General features: G+C 40.3%; 1 protein-coding gene across 1 annotated transcript; it reads right to left on the bottom strand.

Annotated features, from left to right (window-relative positions):
• Window positions 1-1,099: 1,099 nt before the first annotated feature.
• LOC115765913 (T-box protein H15) lies at window positions 1,100-16,929 on the bottom strand (the record flags this gene model as incomplete). The annotated part of the gene is made up of 6 exons (XM_030709659.1): window positions 16,605-16,929; window positions 12,580-13,046; window positions 12,318-12,451; window positions 4,688-4,973; window positions 3,204-3,448; window positions 1,100-1,622 (listed from the first exon to the last, which is right to left on the bottom strand). Coding segments are annotated over exons 1-6 (1,980 nt in total), but the record flags the coding sequence as incomplete, so codon positions are not given.
• Window positions 16,930-25,939: the final 9,010 nt, after the last annotated feature.

Below are 25,939 nucleotides of genomic sequence, written 5' to 3'. Positions count from 1 at the left end.
GTTATAAAAATAACAAAAATTTATTTTGACAATATTTTTTGGAATTATTGTTTCTGTTGTTTTGTTTTGTTAACTTTTACCAGAAAAAAAAATTAATTCAAAAATTTAATTAGCCAAAAAATATAACTAAAAATCAATTTAAATTTTTTTTAAGTACATTATAAAGTTTTTTTGGTCAATTTCATCTAAACATGAATATATTCTGATATAAGAAAAATATTTAATTTCCTAACAATTTTCGACAGTATTTTTTTTTTTTAATGTGATTTTAAGAAATAAGTTGCTTTTTTATTGAGTTCAGTTTCCGTAGATAACCTGGCTATTAAATGTTATTATTTATTTTTAATATATTTGTTTATTTAAACAAACAGATCGGATATTGTATTTTATTTAATTTTTAATACTTTAGCCGAATAAGTTTTTTATTTATTATTTTAATTTAAGCAGTCTGATTATTTATTTATTTATTTATTTACTCTTTTCTTCTACAACAAATTCTATATTAAAATTGTATTAATATATTGCACACTTTTTATCAGGATAAAATGATTGAACAAATGTTGTTTGGCAGTGGAATGCTTGACACTTAAAATGTTGCTATTACACAACTTCATAAAAAAATTCACATAATGCTTGAAATTCGAATTTTTCTAATATTTCAATAATATTTATTCATTTTCTTTCACTATTTCATTCAGTTTCTCAACAAGATTTCTTCAAAAAAAATGTTATTTAATTTCTTCTAAATATTTGCAAGATTTGATAATTTCAATTAAATTCCAATAAATTTCTAGACACGTCTCAGCTGCATCTCATAAACGAGCTGCTAAGTTGAGTGTCTGCCACATGTTGCTGCAACATGTTTAGCTACACAGCTTTGAGTGTGGAGTGTTTGGGCAGGGATGGGGGGTTATTTACAAACATTTTTCGATCATTGCACATACATTTCGTGTAGTTTATTTGATTATTATATTCCTTGCGTTCGGGGTCGCACTTGTGCCCCTCGGCGTGGGCCGCGCGGGGGCACTTAGGGACTCTCCGCGCGCATCGAGGGCGCCGGCGAGGAGGCGGCTTGCGGCTGCTGCTGCTGCTGCTGCGGCACCTGATACGGACTGAAGCGCTGCGGATAGTGGCCCAGCTGCGTCTTGATCCGCAAATCCGGCGACGCTGACCCGCATGATGATGTGGGCGTGGCAGGCGCTGGCGGTGCATGCAGCAACGACTGCGACTGCGACTGCGACTGCGGCGGCGGCGGCGTGCGACTGGCCCCAGCTGCCGCGGCTGCGGCGGCCGCAAATGCCGCCTGCTGATTGGCGCTGGCCAAAAAGCCGGCGGTCAGCTGCGGCCACTGTTGCTGCCACATGCCCAGCTGAAAGGCGCCCAGCGATGTGGGCGGCGGCGGCGGTGCGGGCGGCGCGGCGCGCTGATACAAATGCGGCAGCAACATTTCCGTATACGGCGAACGGCCAAACATCTGCAAATGCTGTCGCGCCTTCTCCAGCAGCGCCAACGAGGCGGCGTCCGCCTCCTGCGGCGTCAGTTGCGCCATCAGCGGATCCGGAAAGAAGCGCAGCGGTGCGGCGCGCATGTGCTGATCGAAAAAGAACGAGTCCATCGGATCTCTAAAAGAAACAAGAAGAGCGAAAGAGCAGGTTGGCCAAGTTCGAGAGAGAGAGAGAGAGAGAGAGAGTGAGGGTGAGGGAGAGATGGGTAACTTCTTGCTGCTGCAACACGGAGGCAACGCCAAAGAGCAATAACATAATTACGTTGAAAGTAACTGCCAATTGCCGACACTAAACAACGCCAGCAACAACAACAACAGCAACAACAGCGGCTACAACAACAACATTCACTCATTATTTTCGTGTTTTCATTTCATGTACGAATCAGCTTCAAAGTTAAAAGCGCCGATCTGTAATTTACGCCACTTAAGACGCCGCCGTGCCGGCTTAAAACATTCAATGTTGTTCTTATTGTTGTTGTTGTTGCTGTTGTTGCTGCTGCTGCTGCCCATGTTGCTGTTGTCCATGTTGCTGCTGCTGCTGGCTGCTGGTCTGCGTTTGCTGTCTTAATAGCACACGTAGCCGCCGCCTTGCAACACTTTTAACATCGCTGTCGAAAACAAAAAGAAAAATTATATTTTAAAAGGGCAGCTCCCTTTGCAGCGGGCTGTTGGGAATCCTGTGCAACCTGTGCGCTTGCTGCATGCAACATGTTGCTGCTGGCAGAAGTTGCAAGTGGACATTTAATGTTGGAAAGCTGTTAAACAATTATTTTACCAAAGAAAATCTAAACCTGAAGTTTTTTTTTAAAGTTTCCACTATTGAAATATTCTAAAAGAAAGGGTATTAAGACCAAGTTTAACAGAGGTTTTAAGGAACAAAGATTTTAGATCTATATACAGGCCTAAATTGGCAAAAGACTTTACAGACTACAAAGAAATATATAATAGCTTAATTATATATTACTACAAAAAAAATATATATATAGCTGATCGTTTCGATTGCAGCTATATAATAAAATGGTCCGATCGGGTCCGATCCATCAACTCGGCTGTTGATGTTGATCTGGAATCTATCTACTTTATGAGCTCGGAGATGTCTCCTTCTCTTCGTAACGTATTTCATGACAAAATTATAATACCCTATAAAAGGGTAATATGAATAAATAACTAAAAACATAAACAAATATTTTAGCAAATATTGCAAAATATAAATTCCTTAAAAAATGTTAAGCTACCAAAAAGGCTGGACTCTTTCGCAAGTCCTTCCAAGGAGGAGATGCTATGCTACTTGGCTACAATTTTGAAGTCTCCAACGGAATCAAGCAACAAATGTATTTGGTTTTTATTTTGTCGGAAAAGTTGTTTAATTTTGTGCCGCAAATACCCGCTGCTCCACTTTAAAGAGTCGCTAATTGAAATTGATTTTGTTGCCAACATTTTCCATTGCATTTGCAGCAGACTTTCACACATTTTTGCTAATCAACGGCTGTTGCTCGGGCTACTGTACGATTTTTCCGGCTAACCGAAGCGACAGAGGTTCATCGTAAATGAGCTCATAAATCAGCAAACGAGCCTCATAAAATTGCTGGGGGTCAACAACTATTTGCAGTTGCGTAACGAGCACTCAAAACCCGTCGCCTCCGCCCGCAGTCTTGTAAATAGTTCTGTTTGTCTGTTTTGTTGTTTTTTTTTTACTTACCTATCAAAATCAGTCAGACGCGACGAATCGCGAAATCCTTTGGCGAACGGATTCGAATCGATTTTCAATTTTGTAATCAATTGATTCTGATAGGCCGTCACGGCCGTGAATACAGTCTCCGGGAACACGAAGGTTTTATGATCCATATCCTGCAGCTCCTTGGGATTGCCGGGTATGCTTTGGCCATGGCTCAGACGCACCAAATGGATGCGTGGCTGATATCGATGCATTGAATTCAGCACGACCTGCAAAAAAAAAAAAACAAATTTTTTCTCAGGTTTTTACTTCTCGGCGGGCTCTTATAAAAAATTTACAACTATAAAAAGTAGTCGGCGTTTGTTTTGACGCTTTTCCGGGCCAGCATCCTTTATGGCAGCGATAAAAAAAAGGAAGAGAAGTATCTGCCTCGTAAACAGAGCGTCGCCACTTGCCGTGTTATATGGCCAGGCATATATGATATAGGGCCAGCAGCAGGTATACAGCTATATATATATATGGGCACATAGGGGTAGGCATAGGGGAAGCTTGCCTTGGACGCGGCTTTTGCATTTGCCACCAAATTGCCAACAATTTTCATTCATTTTTTGGAATTTGCATATGCCGGCTGTATGACAGGCACTATCTCTCTCTCCTTCTCACTCTCTCTCTCTCTCTCTCTCTCTCTCTCTCTCTCTCTGAACCCTTCACACAATGGCAACCCAGTCGCCGCGGTTTTTATGTCTTTTGTCTTGCCTAAATTATTCATATATGTTTTTGTTGGCCAGGATGCTTAAGGAACTGCTGCCTGATAATAGCTACGAATTTTCGCGGCTTCTTTGCTTTGCCTTCAAAATGTAGGCATACTATTTGGCTGCACTGTAGTGCGAATAGTAAGTGTATATTCTGATAGATATTATTTAGATATTTTAGGTGTTCAGCAAAGTAAACAATTCGAATAAATTGTCTGCGACAAAATGTACTTCTTTGTAATAGAAGAATTATAACCGACCTGTTTCTATACCCTGAACCTGAATTGAAAATTGGGTAGAAGGGGTTTTGTGCGAATTAAACACTTTTCTTCAAAAAAAAAAATTGAGAAAATCGCTTTAGATCCTTTTTTAAAAGAGGATTTCAAAATTTTGGGCCAAAACCAAACTGTTTTTGTGACTTGTCTAAAGTTTTCACAGTCTCTTTCTTAATTTATTCAGGCATTCTTCTTAACGAATATTTAGTACTTGTAGTCGATTTTATATAGGAATAAGCACGTTTGCTCTCTGGAATTCCACCCTCTATTCAAACATGTTCACAACTTTTATTGTGAACCATCGATTCGTAGAGCTATCGCTTAACATTGTGGTAATGCTCTCTCTCTCTCTCTCTCTCTCTCTCTCTCTCTCTCTCTCTCTCTCTCTCTCTCTCTCTCTCTCTGCTGCAGTCGACGTTCTTTGCAGTCAGCCTTTGACCCGCACACACACACCCACACACACACCCGCAGTTGTGCTCACCTGTCCGCTCTTATCCATTTCGTTATTTGTCAGCTTCACCTTCTCGAAGGAGACGACTTGTTTGCGCAACGCCTCCGGGCTCAAGGGGCTGTCGGGATGCGCATAGATGCGTGCCGGAGGCGGCGGATCCGCCTTGCCGGCCACCAGCCAGGAGCTGCGATGATACGCATACCGATACCGTCTCGAGTCCAGCGGCACAATGTCCAGCAGGACGGCATAGCGATCCGGCGGTTGGATTTGACGCAGCGGGCCCGAGAAACTCACACGCACCGTGGGGAACATGCGCCTAAAAGTAGACCAAAAAGCCAAATGCTGAAAATTAAATCTACAAATGAACGGGAACCAGAATGTTGCATGCCCCAAGAAAATGTGGAAAACTGCGCTACAGTTTTATGTGTCCTGTTTCTGTTCCAGCTCCTTTTTTTATTGCCCGCCATTGTGCCCCGCGGTGGTTGTATGTAAATAAGACGCATATTTAATTTTATGACTTTTAGCACGTTTTTGACACATTTCCGCGACGAAGTAGCCACCCCCAAGATCCCCAACCCGCAACCCCCAACACCCTGACAAACCACAACAACTCAACTCGACTCAACTCGAGTCGAGTCGACTCGCAGTTGCGGCCAGCTAAGTGTAAATGACGCTAATGACCCAGCCCAGTTCTTTTGTCATTTGTCTTCTGGTTGCCCTATTGTTTTTTTATGCCTACCTGACTGTGTGTGTGTGTGTGTGTGCGTGTGTGTGTGTGTGCAGGTTGTGGCTTTTAGTTGAGTTGTGAATGAATGTTGCAACATTTGTCATAATAATCCACTAATTAACAATAGAAATATAAATATAATTTTTGGTTAACTACGAAAAAGATATTTGGGAAACTATATTGCTATCAGAACTTGTAAAGCCTTATAATTTAGGAGAAAATATTGGGTCTTAGGCTAAGCTTCATGAATACTAAATAAATAATAAAAGTTGGATTCAGGCGTCAATTTTCATTTTTGATTATGTGGAAGGGATAAAATGATGGAATGCCTGGTTGCAATTTTATTCTTTATATACCTCTTTTTCTTCCTAAAACCTATATCTATATCTAGTATTGCAATAATATATTCCTCATATATAAGGAGCATCGTAAGACTCATATATGCCGAGTTTCGATAAGATTCTTACTCTTATAAAAAAGGTTTCCGCCCTCTACAGGAGTATGAAAATGACAGACCCCGCTTCGGGTTCTAATACCCAGCTAATGTTTGGATATATTATTGTACAAGTCTTAGGCTTTTTGCTTGTGATACATATCAAAAGCAATATCAAATAATGTTCAAGTGATTGAGAGTTAATATAAAGCAAGAAAGCGCAAACTCAACAAACAAGTTTCTGGATCGAAGCGCCAGCTATGGCATTGCCGTGGGCTTGGCTGTGCTAGCTGTGAGTAGGGCTTGGTATTAAACTATACTTAAATGCACAGATAATACACATTTCCAATGAAAGCAATAAATCACAGCCCGAGCCGTTCGTCAGCTGTCTATGCCAATACAAATCGTGCAGTACGTCGTCTAATTGTTAATAATTTTCTGTTATAATGTCAACCATAAATTGCGCCGAGTACATACAGATAGATACAGATACATATGTATGTCTGCAGATGGATTCATTTGGTTGCGCCCGCGTAACGGGTGGGCGTGTGGGCGTGTCTGGTGCACTTGGCCGCCATGCTGGGCGCATGTTGTGGCCAGGGTTGCCAACGCACACGTGTATATTTGCGCAAGTAATAACTGTCATTGCTGTGGCAGTTGCCAGTTGCCGGTTGCATGCCACAATTAGCACCATTGTAGGGGGCAGCTTATCGCGGAGTTGCCATCTTTGCTACTGGCAACTGCACTCGAGCCTGACGTGCTGGCAACTCTGGCCACAAATCCAATTGCGAGCAGAAATCAACAGCCAGTGTTGAGAAGAATTTCAAACACTTTTGATAGCTTGCTAATGTGTCCATAAATGTGTGAAAATGCCAAACGCAACGCTGCCACGCCCAGCAGCAGCTAATACAAACCCAAAGCCGCCCCCTCCTTTCTATTTCTCCCCTTTCTCATCCCCGCGGCAGTCGCCCTTCTTTTACTAGCGGAAATGTCGTAAATCATATTTCCAACATTTACATACATTTTTATGAGCCAACTCAGCGGCAACTGCTGCCGCCTGCGGGCCCTGCCCAAAACGCCCACGTCTACTGTACGGACGTTGTGGTGTGGTGGGCGTGGCACCGTTTTATATACACACGTATTTGCTTGTTGTTGTTGTCGCTTTTTTTTTTTATTATTATTATTTTTTGCTCTTGCCCTGCATTATTATTATTTTGCTCTATGCGTCCAAGTGTGGATTTTATGTATTTGTTTATGGGAAAATTAGGGAAAGGGCTTTCACTCATTTCCCAGACTGGTTGGCTTTAGGTGCCAAAGGTTACAATTAGGAAGTTTACACACCATTTGCCATAGAGGGTTAGCTGCGATACCCTACACGTTGGGGTCCACACTTTCAATTAGCTGGCTTGACCAAGGTAGACCCCCTCCCCCCCCCCCCCCCCCCCCTCAGCTCGCGCTCTCCCTCTCTCTCGCACTCACGCCCAATTAGAGGGCTCTTCTCTAACCGCCCGGGGCCATATGAGCCGCAACTTATCCGCACTTCCGCCCCGGGAACCATACGAATTCATTATCAACACCTTAGTTCCAGCAAATTAAGCCGGCAGCTTTGAGTTAATAAATGCAACTAAATGCTAATTTTGTTGGCCGTTCTTCTCAAGCGCTTAAAGCAACCCCCAGTTGCAGCTAACCTGACTAAAACTGGGCGATCTTTATCGCTGCTTGTAAAAATATATGAAGCGCAGCTCATTTACAGCGCTCTCTCTCTCTCTCTTTATATATATGTCCCTCTCGCTCTCTCTATCTCCCTCTTATTTATTTCTCTTTCACTCACTTTTATTATTTAATTAATTCATAATTTGGTAGTTACAAACACTTAGCAAAAACAGCCTAGGCAAAAGACTTGACAATTTTACACTCTGAGAAATGAATTTGTAAGTGAGCATATTTTGATAAATGAAAAATATAAATATATATTAGATTGTGACTTAAACTTGCTTTAAGTCTATTTGTGTTTGAAAAAATCTAGATTTACATCAACACTTAAAAAAAATGCCAATATGAATATAAATATCAATAATGTTTAGTCAGTTATTATAAATTATTATAAATTTCTCTCAGTGCATTGATTAAGCTATAAACTGCCCCCGATCCAAATGTGTGGACTACTCTGAATGGCCACAGATCCTGCACCTTTCTGTAGGCGATTAACTTGTTTCATTATTGTCCTCGGCCGAATGATAAATGTTCCCTCACATAGTTCAGCTGCCAGGCTGCCACAGACAATAAAATATTAATGAAGTTGTACGAGAATTGTTTAAAATTAATAAATTGTCGAGCGGCCCAGGTTAGCTTGAGGTGAGTTTGTAGCCACATTTTTGGTGTGTGTACGCTGCAGAAAAGCATGAAAATTGCAATTGCTACGCGCCTTGGCCAAGGGGCTACTGTCCGCACGGCTTGAACTGTGCGGAACCAAAACTGCGGAGAATAAAAACAATTACCTAACAAGCGTGAAGAGTTGTCGCTAAAATATTGACAAACATTTCTTGACTACCCGCTGCCGGCCGTACCTCTGGTACCTCTCGTACTCCGCTCATCTCAGCTAACTCTGGACCTTTGGGTCTGCCGCCCGCTGCTTGGCCGAGACAATTAGGCCGCCTGCGAGTTTTTCTCTCTCTCATTGCAACCGCCAATTGCCGCTGGTTTTTGTTAACCGCTGACAGCGTGACAAAATCCACAAAAACCACGTGACATTTTAACTCAATGACCGCAACAAGAGCTCGAACAATTCGCTCGACCGCTGGCAACAGGTAAAACTCTCTATAAAGGCCCGATCCTTTTTCTTTCTTGGTCTTGCTCATAAATCATAAATCATTTTGCCAGACTCTTTTCGATTTTGGTTGCGTTGTGCTCACTTTTGATGTGCTCTACGCCTGCGCATTTGCATGTTTTGGCAACACTTTTTTTCCACGCAGTCCCACTTGCTTCTCTCTTCTGCGACGCTCGAGAGTTGTTTGAGTTTCAGAGAAGGGGTTTGTCTATGCATACACATTCAGTACATACACAAATTTTGACAGCCGATTAAAAAGGTCACAAGAAGTAAACAAAATTAAGTTCTGCGTTAAGTGTGTCTTGTAAATGTTGGCCAATGCATTGAATGTGGCTTGTAAATTTTGTCAGCAGCTTACAAAGATAGCTTAATGAAAACCAAATTAACTCTTTTTGTGCCACGAATATGCGTGTTTAAAGATGTATGGCACATGCAAGCACGCCTCGCTATCTTCATGTTATATATAGAACCCGCTGACAAAACCTACCAGGCACATTTACTATTTTCCTCTAAAATATATCATTAGCTTCCGTAATTAACACAGCTTGAAAGCATTCATAAAACAGCTGCTGGTGTTGCTGCTGTTGCTGCTGTTGCTGTTGGTATCGTGTCACGATATGTCCAACTCGATTTGGCATATATTTAAGCAATTTAAAAGATATCACTCAAACAGAACAGAGCCTGCAATTGTGAAGGGCATTTCGCAGCGGCTGCTGGCAGCCAAACGATGTGCTGACATAGATGCATATCAGGCAAGGGGCAATGCCTTGGCGCTTTGGCCAGCCCGCACAAATGTAAATAAACAATGCGGCATTGGGGTCCTTTGTGCTAATTACAGGGCAGAGCAGCTATACACGGCGACAGGAGTCGCAGTCGAATACGAAAAAATACAAAAAAAAACAAAAAACAAAACAAAACACAAATCGTAAAGCCAAAGAACATGCAAATGTGTTGTTAGCGCGACAATCGGCAGCTATTACATTGCAATTTATACTTTGTGGCGCTGTCAGGAGCTCTGACTGCCAGCCAGGACGAATGGCAAGCCAGCGAAAGGAGTAAATTTGTTAATGTGTCGCAAATGCGCACAGAGTGTGGGCAGGTTGGCAGGGGCACAGGGGACGGGTGTCCTCTGCCAGGTACAAACACGGTGAAAAGGGGTTAACAGCACAACAAACCCAAACAAACAAAAGTTGCCAAGCACAATACACATACACGCAAACTGAATGCCGGAAAAAAATACCGAAAAAAAAAAACGAGAAGAAGCAGAAGAAGAAAGCATATTCAGCTCCTAACTACCAGCTAGAGACTAATGCGCATTTCGCATGTCATCAGCATAAGAACTGAGACTCGAAAAGCAACAAACGCAACGCGGCTGAAATTTATGTTACATGCATGCATACCCTGTAAATCAAATGTCAGCAGAGGGGTATATACACGTATCTGTGTTAGTATTTCACATCCCATTGCAGCGTGTTATAATTATAGATTTGTTTTATAAAAGAACTAGTTCGGCATGCCAAACTGTCGCATAACTTTCCTTTGTCCTAAGTATACCCTATGCACATTGAAAATAGCTGAAAATATGCATAATACAATTGCTCAATTGCTTAACTCGCTCTATATCCTGCTATCTTACTATTGTAATATATAACTAAACTATCCAAAAATCGTTTTCTTCTTACAGCTTCATCCGGCATATTTCGATAAGATCGCTTGAACTTATATAATTATGCAGGTAAGTCTTTATATTACTCAATATTATTTTCATTAATTCAATTGGCCTTTGATTTTTAATTATATTGAAAATATTTAAAAAATATTAACTGGACAGGGTATGTTTGACTCGTGCTGCTTTTCTTATCTACTTAACTTTAAAATTGATCAAGAAAGTTGGAATAGACTTGCATTGAGTTGATTTTAAGCATTAATACAGGGTATGCAGTAGTCGATCAACTGTTTGTTGCTCTAATTCATTCGCATTCTGACTAATCTGGCAATATTCAATTATATTTATGGAAATTTTGGCAATTTTAAGGCTAAGCTTTAATTTATAAAGTAAAAATACAGGGTATGCTCATTCGATCAACTTCGTGCTATTGCTAATTATTTGCAAATTAAACTATCGGGAAATATGAAATTATATTTAAAAATGTTTAGAGTTCTTTAAAGACATGCTTTGGTTTAGCAGGTATAAAGTAAACTTGCAGGGTATGCTGTAGTCGAGCATTTAGCTGCTGCTAATGCTATTCATTCGAATATCGCATTTTATACGACATTCGCACGAAAATCGTCAAGCAATAATTTTTGAAGTCGACTTTGTTGAGTTGCGAATGAAAAGTCGTTTAAGCAAACGCCGACTGTGTGTGTGTGTGCCTGTGTGAGTGTGTGTGTGTGTGTGGATGTGTGTGAGTTTTAGCTGCAAAACAGCTGACAAGAAACGGCCGCCAGTTTGGCTGCCTCTGCCTTTGGCTTCTCCTTTTTTCTTTATTTCTTTTCCGTCTGTTTCCTTCTCTTTTTTTTGGGGCTTGGCCTCTTGCTAATCGAAAATCGAAAATCGACGGCACATTATTTCGATGCCTTGTCAATCAATTTTAGGGGCAGGAACAGGCAGAAGTGTACAAGGGGGGGCGGGGGGGTCAGGTAGGTGTGGTAGGAGGAGGTGGCGGCATTTGTAATGAGAAACTAACCAAAAAGCTGCTGATATTTTGCAGTTAACTCTCAAACGAGCCGCTCGAATGCCGTGAATGTAAATGGGAATGTGAATGTGAATGTAAATGTGAACACTTGTGTTTAATACATCGCCCCGCCACGCCCCCTGGCCAGTGAGTGAAAGGCGTTTGCGAGTTTATTGATTGTTCAAGTTTTGCGTTTGAGTTCAGCATGAGTTTTTGTTATTTTTTCTCGTTTTTTTTTTTTTTTTTTGCGACGACGCTTTCGAGTGTCTGATTAGCGTCGATTGATGGGTTGGAATTGTTTTTATGCCACTGGCGACATGTGCCTGAAGGCAGCTAATTGGAAACTTAAACGAAATGAGAGATTAGCTAAAGACAGAGAAAGACACAAAGACGAGTAGCTGTGTTGAGTGCGAATTGTAGGCTAAACGGTGCTGCAGCCAGTGAAACGTTTGCGAATGTGGCACAAAGCGAAAATGAAAATTAAGGAAAATAAGCAGTGAAAAAAAGAGACGCAAGTTTATAGATGCAGGAATGAGTATTCTTAATGAAACTGAAGAGTCTGTGAAACTTTTACGAATGGGCGTCAAAAAGGAATGAAAAGCTTATATGTTCTGCTGAATGTGTGAGAGGAAAAGAGAGAGAGAAAGAGATATGAAAAATTAGGAGAGAGTACAGACAGAGGAAGAAAGAGATGAAGAGGGTAAGATACATAGGCAGAGACAGAATAGAGACAATGAGAGTAAGATACACAGATAAAGAAATGTGTATGAATGCTTAATATTACAACATCAAATTGAAGTTTCTTAACATATATGAGTTATGAATAAATAAAGAATTGTTGCTAAAGATCAGACAATGTGTCTTTTTATACTCCCACAAGACGGACAAGCTAAAAACTTCTTTAAAAATCCAGCTTCTAATGGGAGTCTTCCCTTCCAGACACCTGCCTGGTTATGTGTGACAGTCCTTATGGGGTTTTACCCCTTAGATATGCTCACCTGCCCGTTTTGGTGATGATCATTTCGGTGCCGAGCTCGTGAAATTTATCCCACAGCTCCTTAGTCTCCAGATGGCATTGCACGGGCATGAGATCATCGCAGTTGCATGTGCCAAGAATTTTCGGCGTCGGCAGCTGTGTGGCATAGAGAGAGGAGAGCGGAATTGTAGGGGGGGTGGTGGAGGGGTGTTAGTTGGAAATGCATTTTTCATAGGTGCGTCGCGAATTGGTTTTGTGCTAACTTTGTGGCGTTTGGTTCGTACCTGCGCGGGCTCCTCCGGCGACAGGCGCTCATCTTCGCTGGGGCTGTGCGCGCCACGAGACGGGGGCGGGGGCGAGGGCGTGCTGCCTGCCACAGCGGCGGCACTTGGTGTGGCCGTGGCACGCCCTCGATGGCTGCTCGATTTGCTGTGATTGTTGTTGTTGTTGTTGTTGTGTTGTTGTTGTTGTTGTTGCCGCTGCTTGTTGGCTGTTGCATGCGGCTGCTGTCGCTGCTGCTGCTGCTGCTGCTGTTGTTGTTGTTGTGCAACACGCAATGCATGACGCGCATGCTGCTGCGCGGCTGCTGCTGCTGCTGCTGTCGCCGCTGCCGTCGCCGCCGCCGCCGCTGCTGCGGCAGCTGCTGCTGCTGCCGTTGGCGTTTCGCTGTCGCTGCAGTCGACCACGTCAACGTCAACGTCAACATCATCGTCCGCATCCTGCGTCGAGTAGCGCTCCACAGACAAGGGACCTGCCAGAGAGCGAGAGAGAGAGAGAGAGAGAGAGAGGCCATTTAAAGAGAGTTGTTAAGTTGGCAGGCGGCAACAACATGTTGCATGCAACACAAATGCTGACGCACAGATGCAATTTGCAGATAGCCGAACAAAAATTCAATTATTTTCAGCGCTCCCAAATGCGATTTCATATGTTAATTTGTGCTGTCCGCTTTTATTGTTGTTGTTGTTGTTGTTGCACGGATTTTGTTTCGACAAATGGAGAGAGGGGCCAGTAGGTGGCCAGAGGGGGGGCCAATTATGGCATCTAAATAGTTTTGCGCATGCATATAAATCGATAAATATCTACATATACATTTACATGTGTGTGTGCCTGTGTGTGTGCCTGTGTGTGTGCCTGTGTGTGTGTGCGTTTGAGTGTGCGTGCTCGTCATGTCATGCAGCACACACAGCCACGCCCCATCTCTGTCAACTGGCCACCCCCCAAACCCAGCCCGCTATTGCCAGCTTGCATTCAAATAGGCTTTGATTATTTTATTGCCCGCGCATTTGCCGCAATTATCAAGTCATCAACGTTGCATTGTCATCAATATGCAATTTATGGGATGAAAAAAAATACACACACATACACACACACAGACAATACTTTAATGTGCAAGTGTGCAACATTTAGCTGCAAGCACGGCCAAGTGGGTGTCAGAGGGCGTAGTTACAGCAGCTAGACTAAACTAATGGAATCCTCAGTCTCGGATAGCTTTTAACATAATCATTAACTAATTTATGGGCTGCCACTTTAAGCACTAACTAATATATAAATATTATCATTAGCTAATATTATAATTATTGTTATTATTAATTTTTTTTTAATATTTTATTTGGCTAGCAATTTTGGCCATAATATGACGGGTATTTTACGTATATAGAGGCCGCGCTTTGTCAAATGGATAAAGTTTAATATAGTTATTATTATGGTAAAATATTTAATTTCAATTTTAATATATATTTTTGAATTAAATGTATGTATTTTCATATATTTTTCGCTTTATTAATCGACAATTATTGCCTAGTTAAATAAAAGTCCCTATTCCTTATATTAACTTTTATATTGAGGAACATCATCTCGATACTTCAATAAGGTGCATTTTTTTAAGCTATGTCTATTTTTTATTAAAAGTCTATTTAGAGTATATGAACTATATAAATCCCGTTATGAAATATGCTCTTCATAATTTTACTTGAATATTGGCAAAATATATTTGCAGCCAAAATTTTAAATATTATATTTAAAAAAAAAAAAAATATTTATGTTTTATGCTCTGCCTTTTTTAAAAACAATGAAAATCTTCTTAAAAATATTTAAAAAAAAAAAAGGATAAAATATATTTATTTATATTTTAACTAACTCTGTTTATATAAAAGAGTTTATCCTGACTAAATCACTAACTAATTGGGGCTAAACCCCAAAAATCGTGAAAGCTACAATTTTTGATCGAAGCTGTCTTGGGTTCAACGTGAGTAAGACGTGATTTTTCAAAATTCCAGCTCAAAACTCGTATAAAATATCACTAAAATGTGAGCGAAGCTGGAGCCTACTGCCCGGCTTAGATGGCTGAGCTTCGGACTAGCCAGCTGGTTCAAATTTATATTTTTCAACAAACAAAAAAGCAATAATAATAAATGACATAGGCGTATGCATAGGCGTTTGCCTTAAGCTGGAGCGAACTCTTTTCCTTTCTGCTTTGCATCTATAAGATTTAACTATTTTACAACATTTTTCACTTTATATTGTTAGCTTCAACAAACTTTCTTTGTAGACAGACTTTTGTTGACTTTTTATGAACTGAATTAATTTGATTATAGATAACGGCATTTATCGCATGCCAAATTGTATTCAAGATTAATTTTTTGAATTGTTCTTTTGCAAATGTTCAAATTCATTTAAATATTTATTTTATGCAGCTGCTGACTTCAACAAAAGTCTCATAAAAAATGGCCACAAAATGTCTGAACTCTTCATAAATTCAATTTTTAAAAACTCTTTTCACACCTTCGAAATCGTTGAAATGGCAATAAAAAGAAATCATTTATGAAGCAGCTAAAAAATTAGTTATACCGGATTTTTGATTGTAATTTTTTGCTAAACGCTGTTTAATTTTGTTTTATTTGTCTTTCGAACTTCTAAGGGTTCTATTATTCTTAAATTTATTTAATTACGAAGCACGCGTTCTGCTTATATATATATATATATACTTTATTATTAAAGGCCAGGCCATACTCTCATCCAATCTAAAACTGTTCTAGGCGAACCTTTGCTGCTTCAAAAACTTTTCTTTGAACATCGAAGTTTCTAAATGCAAGCTTTTAATAGATTACTTAAATTAATAAAATTTGTCTTACGACAAATAAATTATCTTATCTTAACTAATTATCAAGTATCTAATTCCAGCCACTTTTATATATTTTTAATTTAATCTATTTGATTTGTTTTTGATTCATATTTTTTTTTACCAATTGCTTTTAGAGCAAATGTATTTGCAATTTTAAAGAACTAAATTCTGAATCTAAATATACTAGAATCTAAAACGACATTTTTTTCCGAGTTTTTATTTATATGACAATAGGAAAGTCTTTAGCAACTGCCACAAATTCGTTTAGGTTGTAATATAATATTAAAGGACTTTTTTCGGATCTTGTGAATAAGTTAATGCTGGGATTCGGTTTCTTCTGAAATCTCTTGGGTGCTTTATATTTATATTGAAATATTCTAAACTTCCATTTTGAAACTAAAATAAACTAAATGAATAGCTGTCGACTACGAGTTGCATATTTATGCCCTGAAACTAGGACTTTGATCGGAAATAATCCCAAATAATTGAATATCTTTGTATTTATCTGATATTATTATGAACTTTTTAAGCTAAATAAATTAACCAACCCATGAAGACATCTAGTCTATGCCCAGCAAACTTTTTAACTGGGAGTTGAACCAGCATTTGCTTTACTCTGAATTATCTAATCTCTAATAGATATCTGTTTAGATATCTACGCTAAAGATATTAATAATATTTGATAATATTGTAACTCAAATTGTGTATGTGTATGGTGGGGAAGTTTTTCTACCTTCTGACTGGAATTTGAACCAGCATTTTCTTTATTCAGAAATATTTAGTCTCTTGAATTCACTGTTCAAAACATCTTTCAATGTCCCTTTATACATCTGATAATATAATTAATTATTTTTTAAATAAAAGCAAAGAGCCTGACTCATAAATAGCCTACTCTTCGCCTGGCACACCCTCTGCCTGGAATTTGAACCAGCGTTTTTCCTATTGTTCATGCAAATGTAATCTCTAATATTCGCTTCGATCTCCTGGCAATGTCAAGAGAACACAGAGCAAGTCTCTTGCGCATTAAGTTCTGTCTGTTTTACAACTTGTAATAAGCAGATATATTTATATATATATATATATATATATATATATATATCTGTTTATATATATCTTTGGTTATATATAGATGCAGCTAGAGTCTGTGGAGTCTCTAGTTGGCAAGTCTCAATTACTTTTGCTACTCACTCAGACTCCTTTCGGATGGCTCGCGGCTGCTCGAGGCGTTTCCGCCGCGCGCCATAATCGCGGCAATTGAGAAATCCGTGGCAAAGGAAATATTATGCTGATGATGATGATTGTTCAGATGATGGTGATGATGATGTTGCTGTTGATGATGGTTGCTGTTGTTGCTGTGGCCATTGGCAATAGTTGTTGCTGCTGCCGCTGCAGCAGCTGCAGCTGCTGCTGTTGCGATTTGTTGCTGCAACTTGGCTTTGAAACTTTGCGGCGCTGTCGGCGACGGCGGCTGTGGCTGTGGCTTGGCATTTGCCGGCTGATTGCTTAAAAGCATATTTATTTGTTTGTCTAAATTTTCAACTAAATTTTCCTTGTTGTATAAATTGAAAAACTTGTAATTAGCACATTTCACACAAGCGCAAAACTGCGTCAAAGTTACATTAAATTTGTTGTTTGATTGAGGCGCGCGTTACGCGATATATTTTTTGTTGTTTTGTTGTTTTTTTTTTGGCGTTTTCGGGTTTTTGCGTTTTGCCGTGAAAACCGCTTTACAGTCGCACAGCTGACCATTGAATGAATTTGTGGCGGCTGCGATTTGCTTTTTGCCATGTAAACGCATTCGCAACAAGCCGAAGTGCGAGTGCGAGCCCCTGCCCCAGCCCCTGCCCCTGCCCCTGCCCCAGATACGGACACGGACAGCTGACGATCTCTTACGGCGAAAAGTTTTCAACACCACGTAACGCCCTTACGTGACGCGTTACGACAAACAACTTAACGAACTAACGTGTGAGCGGCTGAGTCTAAGGCACTTGCTGTTGCTGTTGCTATTGTTGCTGCTGTCTAGTTGTCCGGCTCTGCGCGGCTAGCGCAAAATACCTGACAGCACTGGGCGCCGCAGTTTTACGCAGCTCGCGCAAAAGCGCCAAAAAGTTTTGTGGGAAAGCGCTCACGTAAGCTTCACACGCAACGTAAAGCGGTTAACCGCAAGAGACGTACAGACAGGCAGCGCAGCAGCAGCAGCAGCAGCAGCAGCAGCAACAACAACTGCTCCGAGCAATGGGCGTGCGAGCGAGTCGGCAATATGCCTGCATGTGCAGCATTCCAATGCAGCGACAGCGAACAGCGACGTCGTCGACACATAATTCATGCTCATTTTCAGTTTTCCAATACGAACACAAAATTCCCATACACTCTCAGCTGAGGCGCGCGCGCGTCGGCCCAACGCTCAGACATGCGTGCAAGCGAGATGGCTGCTAGCGCTGAGCGCGTTCGCAGCGGCCAGAGCAATTGAGCGCGTGGCTGCGTGCACCTCGTGTTGTCTCGCTCTGGCGAGCGCAAACAAGTTCATAAATTCGTCATTTTGTTTTTTCGGCTGTTGACAGTTGGTCTGTTTAGTTGTTGTTGCTTTTGTGCGCGTGTGTGTGTGCGCGCCTGTGTGTGTTTGTGTGTGTGTCTGGGAGGGGGTGTGTTTTGTACATTTCGTCGGCTATTTACAAATATTTTTTTCTGCCCTGAGTGCATGAGTGATTTTTTGTTTGCCTTGTTTCATTGCCATTGCGTTGCGCGCTGTTTCACTTGTTACCCACCACGTTCCACGCTTTGAGTCAGTTTTGTGCGTAGTTGAGTTGAGTTGAGTTGAGTTGAGTCTAGCTGAGCGTTGAGTGGAAAGTGCTGGATAAATGAGCTGTTTATCATGTGGAAAGATTGACAGGAAGAATTTTAAACAATTCTGAAATTATTTCAGAGTTTTTTATTCACTCAAGACTTTATATATACACTTTTAAATTAAGGTTCCATTTCCATTCATATATTTTGCATTTTTCTTCTCAGACTCTCAAAAAGTCTCAAACTTACATATATTTCATTTTGAATCATGAATGAGATGTCCACTTATTAAAGTATTGTGTTTTTTTAAAGAAATTTTAATTTTCTATTAGTTGTAAACTTTATCAGAAACATTTCGAATTTTTATAAAAATTTCTTGCAACATTTTTGGGTTCAGACATCTAAAAAAAGCCAATTCCACAACTCACGACGTTTATCTGAAAAACTGTCGCACCCTTCAATTGAATAATATCATAATTGAATATCAGCGCAACCCACACACGCGCACACACACGCACACACACCCTGCATATGTAAATGTTTTTAATTTAAATGTTTACTCAAAAGAAGCAACAACAACAACAACAAAATGAAAATACGCAGAGTGAAAAGACAAAAAAAAAAAAAATGCGACGATGGCGTGTGAACGCAGCAGAAAATTATAGCAGAAGTCGATCCCAGGCTGCCCGAGGACACAGCCATCTTTATATACGCACGTATATATATGTATATATATATATGAATTTTTTTTCACAATTCGTCAGCTGCGCCCCGACGCTTGTCCTGGGCACAGGATGCGCGGCGCCCTACCCCAAATGTACACTCAGAAAAAATGAGCCCTATTTCGCCTAGACAAGAAGAAATTCGCTTTCATTGATCAAGAAATATATTTTTCAATATTTTTGGATAAAATTAAGAAAGTTTTGGACCTTAGAAAATCAACAAAAATTTTTACTTACTTTTTCTAAGACATTTTATTTATTATTTTCACGACAATCTTCTCTGGATATAGGAATAAATCCATATATATATATATATATATATATATATATATATATATATATATATATATAAATAGGTTTTAAATATAAAAAAAGTCAAACAAATATTTAATGGGTTTCTTTCTAAAATGTTTCTAAATTAAAGAAATTTTACTTCAAATATTGACAATAATCTGTAAAATCTCAATTTTAAAAAAGAAAATGCCTAAAGCTAATATAAGTTTAACCTTGTAATTAATTAAAGAATATATTAATTTGATAGTTTGAACATTTTCTATTACAAAATTTTCTATTTTCAACGAAATCGAATTTCTTAACTGGAAGAAATGTCTTTCTCTGAGTGTGATCAGGCCTGCTCCTTTTCTCTCCTTATAAAAAAAAAAGTTAAATTCTCTAAAGTAGGAGTAACATATTTTTTCTCTCTGTAAACCCCTACCCCCCGCCCGCTTGTTCGTTTTGTCTTCTTTAGCGGCTGCGGTTTCATTTGCATGCGATTCGTGGTTGCGACTAATGGCCGCAGGACTCGGAGACAGGACCTGGCCCAGGCCCAGGCCCAGGCCTTGCCAGGGGGTAGGTGTCGCCGGGCAGCAGCAGCAGCAGGGGCAAGGTCTGGGGCAGGGGTAGGCAATCGGGTAGGGCAGAGCAGCTCCCTCCATTGGTTTGTTTGTTTTTGTTTGCATTGCGAGTCGCAAGTTCGGTGACAATTTTTCAATGATTTGTTTCCTGACGACCGACAACTCATTTGCATAGACCACCATATTTTGTGGCCATGCCCATTTCCCGTTCCCGTTCCCGTTCCCGTTCCCGATACCCTTACCAAAACGCGACTCCTGCGCCTTTTTTAAAGAGCATTTTCTGTTTTCTGGCTATTTGAAAAATTGAACTTGTTTCATTTAATCACGTTCAAATGGGCGCGTTTTTAGATTAATTTACGTAATTTGAGCAGTTTTTTTTTGGGCGAAGAAAAACAAAAAAGAAACTAAATAAAAACAAAAAGAGAGAGCTCTTAAGCTAATAAGATATTCAATAATTTGATTGGATAACAAACATATTAATATAGGAAAACTTCTGTTTGTATATACAAAAAAGCACAGTTTATAATTACAATTAAAAGAAAATAGATATATAGATATTGTCTTCAAGGGGGTTCGAGCTCCTCTCTTCACGTGCCCAGCTCTCTCCTCAAATGAAATTTCCGGCTTAGTTTGAACTTTTTGGTTAAACAATTTGCATTAATGCCAACTTATATCTGTTTGCATATGCATGTAGCTAACAAATCGCATTGATATATTTTGGTATTTTGTTTTTGCGCTAAAATCAAAGTCTGTTTACATTGGCAACGCGTGCCGCAATCTGTTGCAATCGCATGTGTGCCACAAGCTGCGGCTCGCTGGATAGCTATTCATTCAATTGGACACTCACGCAATTTAATCCCAAAAAGCCAATCCCCAGAAGAAAAAAAAAATAAAAAACAGAAGAAGAAAGCAGAAATTGTTCAATAGCTGAAATTTTTGTTTACGCTTTGACAGGATTATGGCCAAAGTCGCAGGCCGCAGATTTGACTCAATTTGTTGTTGTCCTTGTTGTTGTTGTCATATTGTGCCATTAGTTTTTATATATCACAAAATTGCACTATTTTTTTTTCGCTTACGTGCGCTAAATGGCCAATAAGCGCGTCGGAAAAACAACAGCAACAGCCAAAGGAAAATTCGGAAAATATGCGGCAACTAAGCCGCAAAAGGATACGTACGCATGTGTGTGTGTGTGTGTCTGTGTGCGCCGTGTGGCAAGCATATTGCATAGACTAGATATATCAATTTTATTGCTGCACAAAAAACTGGCAACATGTGCGTATACCAGCACTACCTCCCGGCACCCTGCCCCGCCCTACAGCAGGCCCTTCATATGCAGTTGTGGCATGTCAAATTGTTTTTCATTCCATGCTCTAATCCTTTGCGCAGAAAGAAAAACAAAAAAATAAACTGAAGAAAAACTTCACATAATTGCAAACAATTGAGTTTTATGATTAGCCTTGAGTTTGCAGGTGTGTGTGCGGGCGTGTGTGTGTGTGTGTTGTTGTTGTTGTTGTGCCTCGGCTCTACAGTCAAGGACAATACGCCCTCAACAGTCAGCCCATCTGGCCGGGCCGCAGCCTCGTACCCAATTATCCTTGAGACCGGCGTGCGCTCTGCATTCCATGCCAAATCAATTAACAGCTGCTCCGAACTTGAACTGGAACTGGAACTGAACGCGAGCTTTTCGTTGCAACTCGTTGCACTTGCGGCACTTGTGGCATGCCGCACACTTGCCTAATTTGATTTCATTACCGCGCCCACAACTAAATCAAAAACTATATATATATATATATATATATATATATATATATGAAAGAAAACAGGGCGGAGCTGTGGCCGAGCTTAATGCGAAAATTAATCGAAGCGAAATCGCAAGCGCATCAGCTACACTGAGAGAAAAGCGGGAGAGCAAAGATTTGAAGAAATTCATATGATTTATAGATTCATATTGATGGGAAGTCTTAGTTATGTCAATTAATGTGCAGAGCACGGAACTGAAGAAGATCTTATAAAGATTTAACAAAAGATGTTGTGTATACATACATACATTTAATCCGTATGGTTTCTATATATATATATACACTTAAGGAAACGAAAGCTATTTTGAGCCAAATGTTGCTGAACCTTTTGCGCAGTGTACATATCGAACTTTAGCTACGGCTGCGGCTGCGATTGCGGCTGCGGCTGCGGCTTGTGTGTGCGGCATCTTCCAGCTTCCAGCTGGGCAACGCCCAATGCGGGGCAGCAACTAGTCGGGAAAGAAGAAGCAGCAGCAGCATCAGTAGAGGAGCACTACTGAAAGCGTTGAAAACACTTTGTCGGCTCACAGATGCGTTGATAATATGCTAAAATTGCTGATGATGCACGCCCACAGGTGTTGCGGCTGCTCAGATAGAGATGCAAATGGAGACGGAGTTGCAATTGGAGTTGAAGTAGAAGATGGAGCTGCATTTTGCAGATGCTGAGATACATTTGTTTTAAAGGCACCAGAACGCTGGGTTGGCTCGAGGCTGACAGTTTCCGGCCAGGCGTTGGAGGAGGCGACGGAGACTCGGTAATTGCCACATGAAATGCAACATGGAGATTAACGATGCCGCATCCTGTGGCTGAATCGAATGTGATTCAAACCGTTTGCTGTCAAAATTTATGAGCTCAAACTAGCGGCAATTGCGGCAATTAACAAGCTAAACAAAGCGGCCAAACGGCTAGTTCAAAGAATCTGAACCGGAATCTGAAACAGGAGCAGCTAAAAAATGAATGAAATAAAAAGATATATATATATATATATCAAGTAAGAAACTCTTTTAACTGCAAAGACAAATATTGCATAAGCATCCTTTCTTTGCAAAAGGGTTTTCTTTAAATACAAATTCATTTAGTTCAATTGAATACAATATTTGTGACACTGAGAACTCGCGCCACCCACTCTGATTGAGCGCTCAGCTCAACAGTTGTGTGTGCTGAAAGTCAGCGCTGGGAAAGTGACAAACAATAGAGGTCCAGACACAATGTCGGAAGAGAGATGGCAGAGAGTGGAGAGAGGGGGGCGAGGTTCCTTTGAACTAGCAACCAAAAACAGGTTGCAATCAAATCTAAAATAAAACCTCTTGTCATTGTTGCTGTCAAAACCTCAGGCTCACACCTTGCGACCAGGGCCCATTGTATTGGCTGCCTGTGATTAATGCGATTTATATCGAAGAGCATTTTGAGAAAGGACAACAAGATGACACAAAATGAAAATAAAAAGGCCAAAACAATAGACAAACTGGCAGCGGAGGCTCAGTCAAAGGTGTAAGAAAGATCGCGCTGTGTGCAACGTGCCTGATGTTATCGGCCAAAAAAAAAAAAATGAATAAAAAATATAAAAATACATAAAATATAAGATAATAATGAAATCAAAGGGGCTGCTGCGACGCTGATTTGTCTGGCAGCTTCAGGTGCGCTTCCTGGAAGCGCACCCAGGTCCAGTTTGCCAGCTTCCAGGCATGGCATGTCCGTGCGCCGTTCTTTACCAGGAACCAATCATTGCCGACCATTTGCCATGCACTTGCCATGCACTTGCCATGCGTTTGCCATGCATTGCAATTAATCATAAGGCGTTGCCGGCATTTGATGGCCACACTGCACGCTCCTCGAATATTGACGAAACGCCATCTTTAGCTCCACTCTGGTCGCACTCACAGAATGGAAAACTTCGACAATTGCATGGCAGAGGCCGGGCGAACACACGCGTTGACATGCCGCACGCGATCCGGATATGGCCACCGAATGCCCTGGACGCCATCACGTTGAATGGCAACCAAAAACCTGTCAATGGCAAATTACATGGCCTGGGTGGTGCCACAGGCAACTGCCACATGCGACAAAAGATGCAATCAAACAACAGCCGACTATGCTGCTTAACTGTATGAATACCCTGTAAATAGCTCGTGAGTTAAAAAGATTTACTAAAGTTGCCCAACAGCTGACGAAATTACAAAGAGAAACGTCGAGGAAATTCAACCAAGTTTTCTTACAGCATTTTGCACTCTCAGATGTATCATTGCTTTTAAAGTTGGTTTATTCTTCATTCATCTCTTCTCATGTTACTCTTTGCATTTATTTGCGCTGCTTTGTGGGCTACCCTTAAACGTTTTACTGGCACCAATGCTCGATTGTTTAGACTGGAACAAGACACACAAACAATTTATAGAACTCTTCGCAATATTTCTTCAATTCTTCTTTGTTTGATGTTCTTAAACGTTAATGCTGCTTAATCAACTCACTGGAATCACACACAACAATTTGAACATTTATCAATTCCCTTTTGTGCAATTTTCTTAAACGTTTTATTGGTACTGGTATCTGACAAGGCCCAATATGAAGCTTACAGTACAATTCAATATATTTTTGAACTCTCATTTGTGCAATATTCTTAAAGGTTTTACTATTCTCGTTGCTTAGTAGCATAGCTATTCGATATATTTTTCTATTCTCTTTTATGTAATATTCTTAAACGTTTTACTGGCAGCTAAGCTAAATATATATGCATTCTATTTTTGCAATGTGCATGCATCATACGTGTTAGACTATTGGATCATAAAAATATATCTATATAAATTTATCAAGAACTTTGCCTTGTTTTCGCCCTTCATTCATTTTCAAACGCCCTTTTACATCGCAACACTTACAGGGTATACAGAAGTGCAACCTACGCGATTGCAGCCATTCGAATAGCTCAATTGGGAGGCGTTGCCACGCCCACCAGCAGGTGCAGTTGCAGCTCACGCTGCCAGCTGCAATTAGCCGCTGGCCAAGTTCGTGTCGCGACATTTTCATCAACTATGGCAAAAAAAACGCCGCGCAATGAAGCTCTAAACTTTGGCAAATTCACGCGAGCCATTTCTCTATAGGCCAGACGCGACTATATACCAGACATATATATATCAGATATATACATGTATGTGTGTGTGTGCATATCAGATCTGAGCTGTTGTTGTGGCAATTATATGTATTTGAGGGCATTACGTGCATCGCAATGGCAACCACTGAAAACTCAAAACGCCCACCAAGTGAAAATGTCGCCAATTTTATTAGCTCTGCTGGAAGTTGTTGTTATTGTTGTTGCTTTTGTTGTTGTCGTGTTTGTTGTTATTGCAGCCTGTGTAATTAGAGCGCAAAGTGTTTGCATTTTGATAATTTTGATTTATTTTTTATTTAATTACATAGGGAGTACCCTGCGTGGAGCTGAAATAGCAATTTTTATTGTTGCTGTCATGCAATGGGGCAGTGTAAATGTGCGATATGAAACTGTCATTAAAAATGCCCATAATACCCTGTTGCATCTAATAATTGAATGAGATACGTTTGACTGTCTTATTAGTGGAGTTTGTCAGTTGCCGCTTTGTTGGCCCCAGCTAATTGAGAAGCTGGCAATTGAATTGAATAAAACGTAAATAAATAGCTAGAATACTGGCTTTTTAGTAATAATTGTTTGGCGGCGACAGCTGAAGATTCAATTAAGATTCTTGATCTGAATTGGGTCCAAAATCCGAACTTGTATATCATTGACAACAGGTCAGGTGTTCCTTTTAAAAATTGAAATAGATGAGAGGTGTTTTTTAGATGATCAATAGACTATCCAGAATTATCAATCGATTCCCTAGAGTTATCGATAGGATAAAAGTTTGCTTTTATATACAATAAACCTTATATGATAGATCAAGTCAAAGTCAATAAGTCAAAAGAAGATTTTTGACAGATTGACTAATATCGCGCTATAGCTTGCTGTCGGAATATCGATTAATGAAATCGATCATTGGCTTATAGATAGATTGATATTATATGTATAGAGATCGTAATAAGTACTTAACAAAATGATTGTTAAAGTGGATTTTTATATAAAACAAAGATAGAGCTTATGTTTTTATATTCTATTATATTCCAATGGGAATATAAATTATTTTGTGTCTTACTCCCAAACTTGTTAGCTTTTGCCCTTCACTTCTCTCCAGAACTCTGGCCAATCGAGTCGACTTCAAAATGTGACTCTGGCTCATTGGAGTATATCAAACTAGCCTAGACATTGCCACAGCTACGTGCCACATGGCTGTCGCGCCACTCGTAAGTGGACATTTGCAACGTATTGGCCAGTCAGTTTTGAGGTCTTCTTTGGGCTTCGATT

Source organism: Drosophila novamexicana, unplaced genomic scaffold (assembly GCF_003285875.2).
Source record: "Drosophila novamexicana strain 15010-1031.04,08,12 unplaced genomic scaffold, DnovRS2.1 tig00001059-arrow-arrow-pilon, whole genome shotgun sequence".
In the NCBI taxonomy this organism is placed as follows: domain Eukaryota; kingdom Metazoa; phylum Arthropoda; class Insecta; order Diptera; family Drosophilidae; genus Drosophila; species Drosophila novamexicana.
This window is presented reverse-complemented; position numbering and strand designations above follow the sequence as displayed.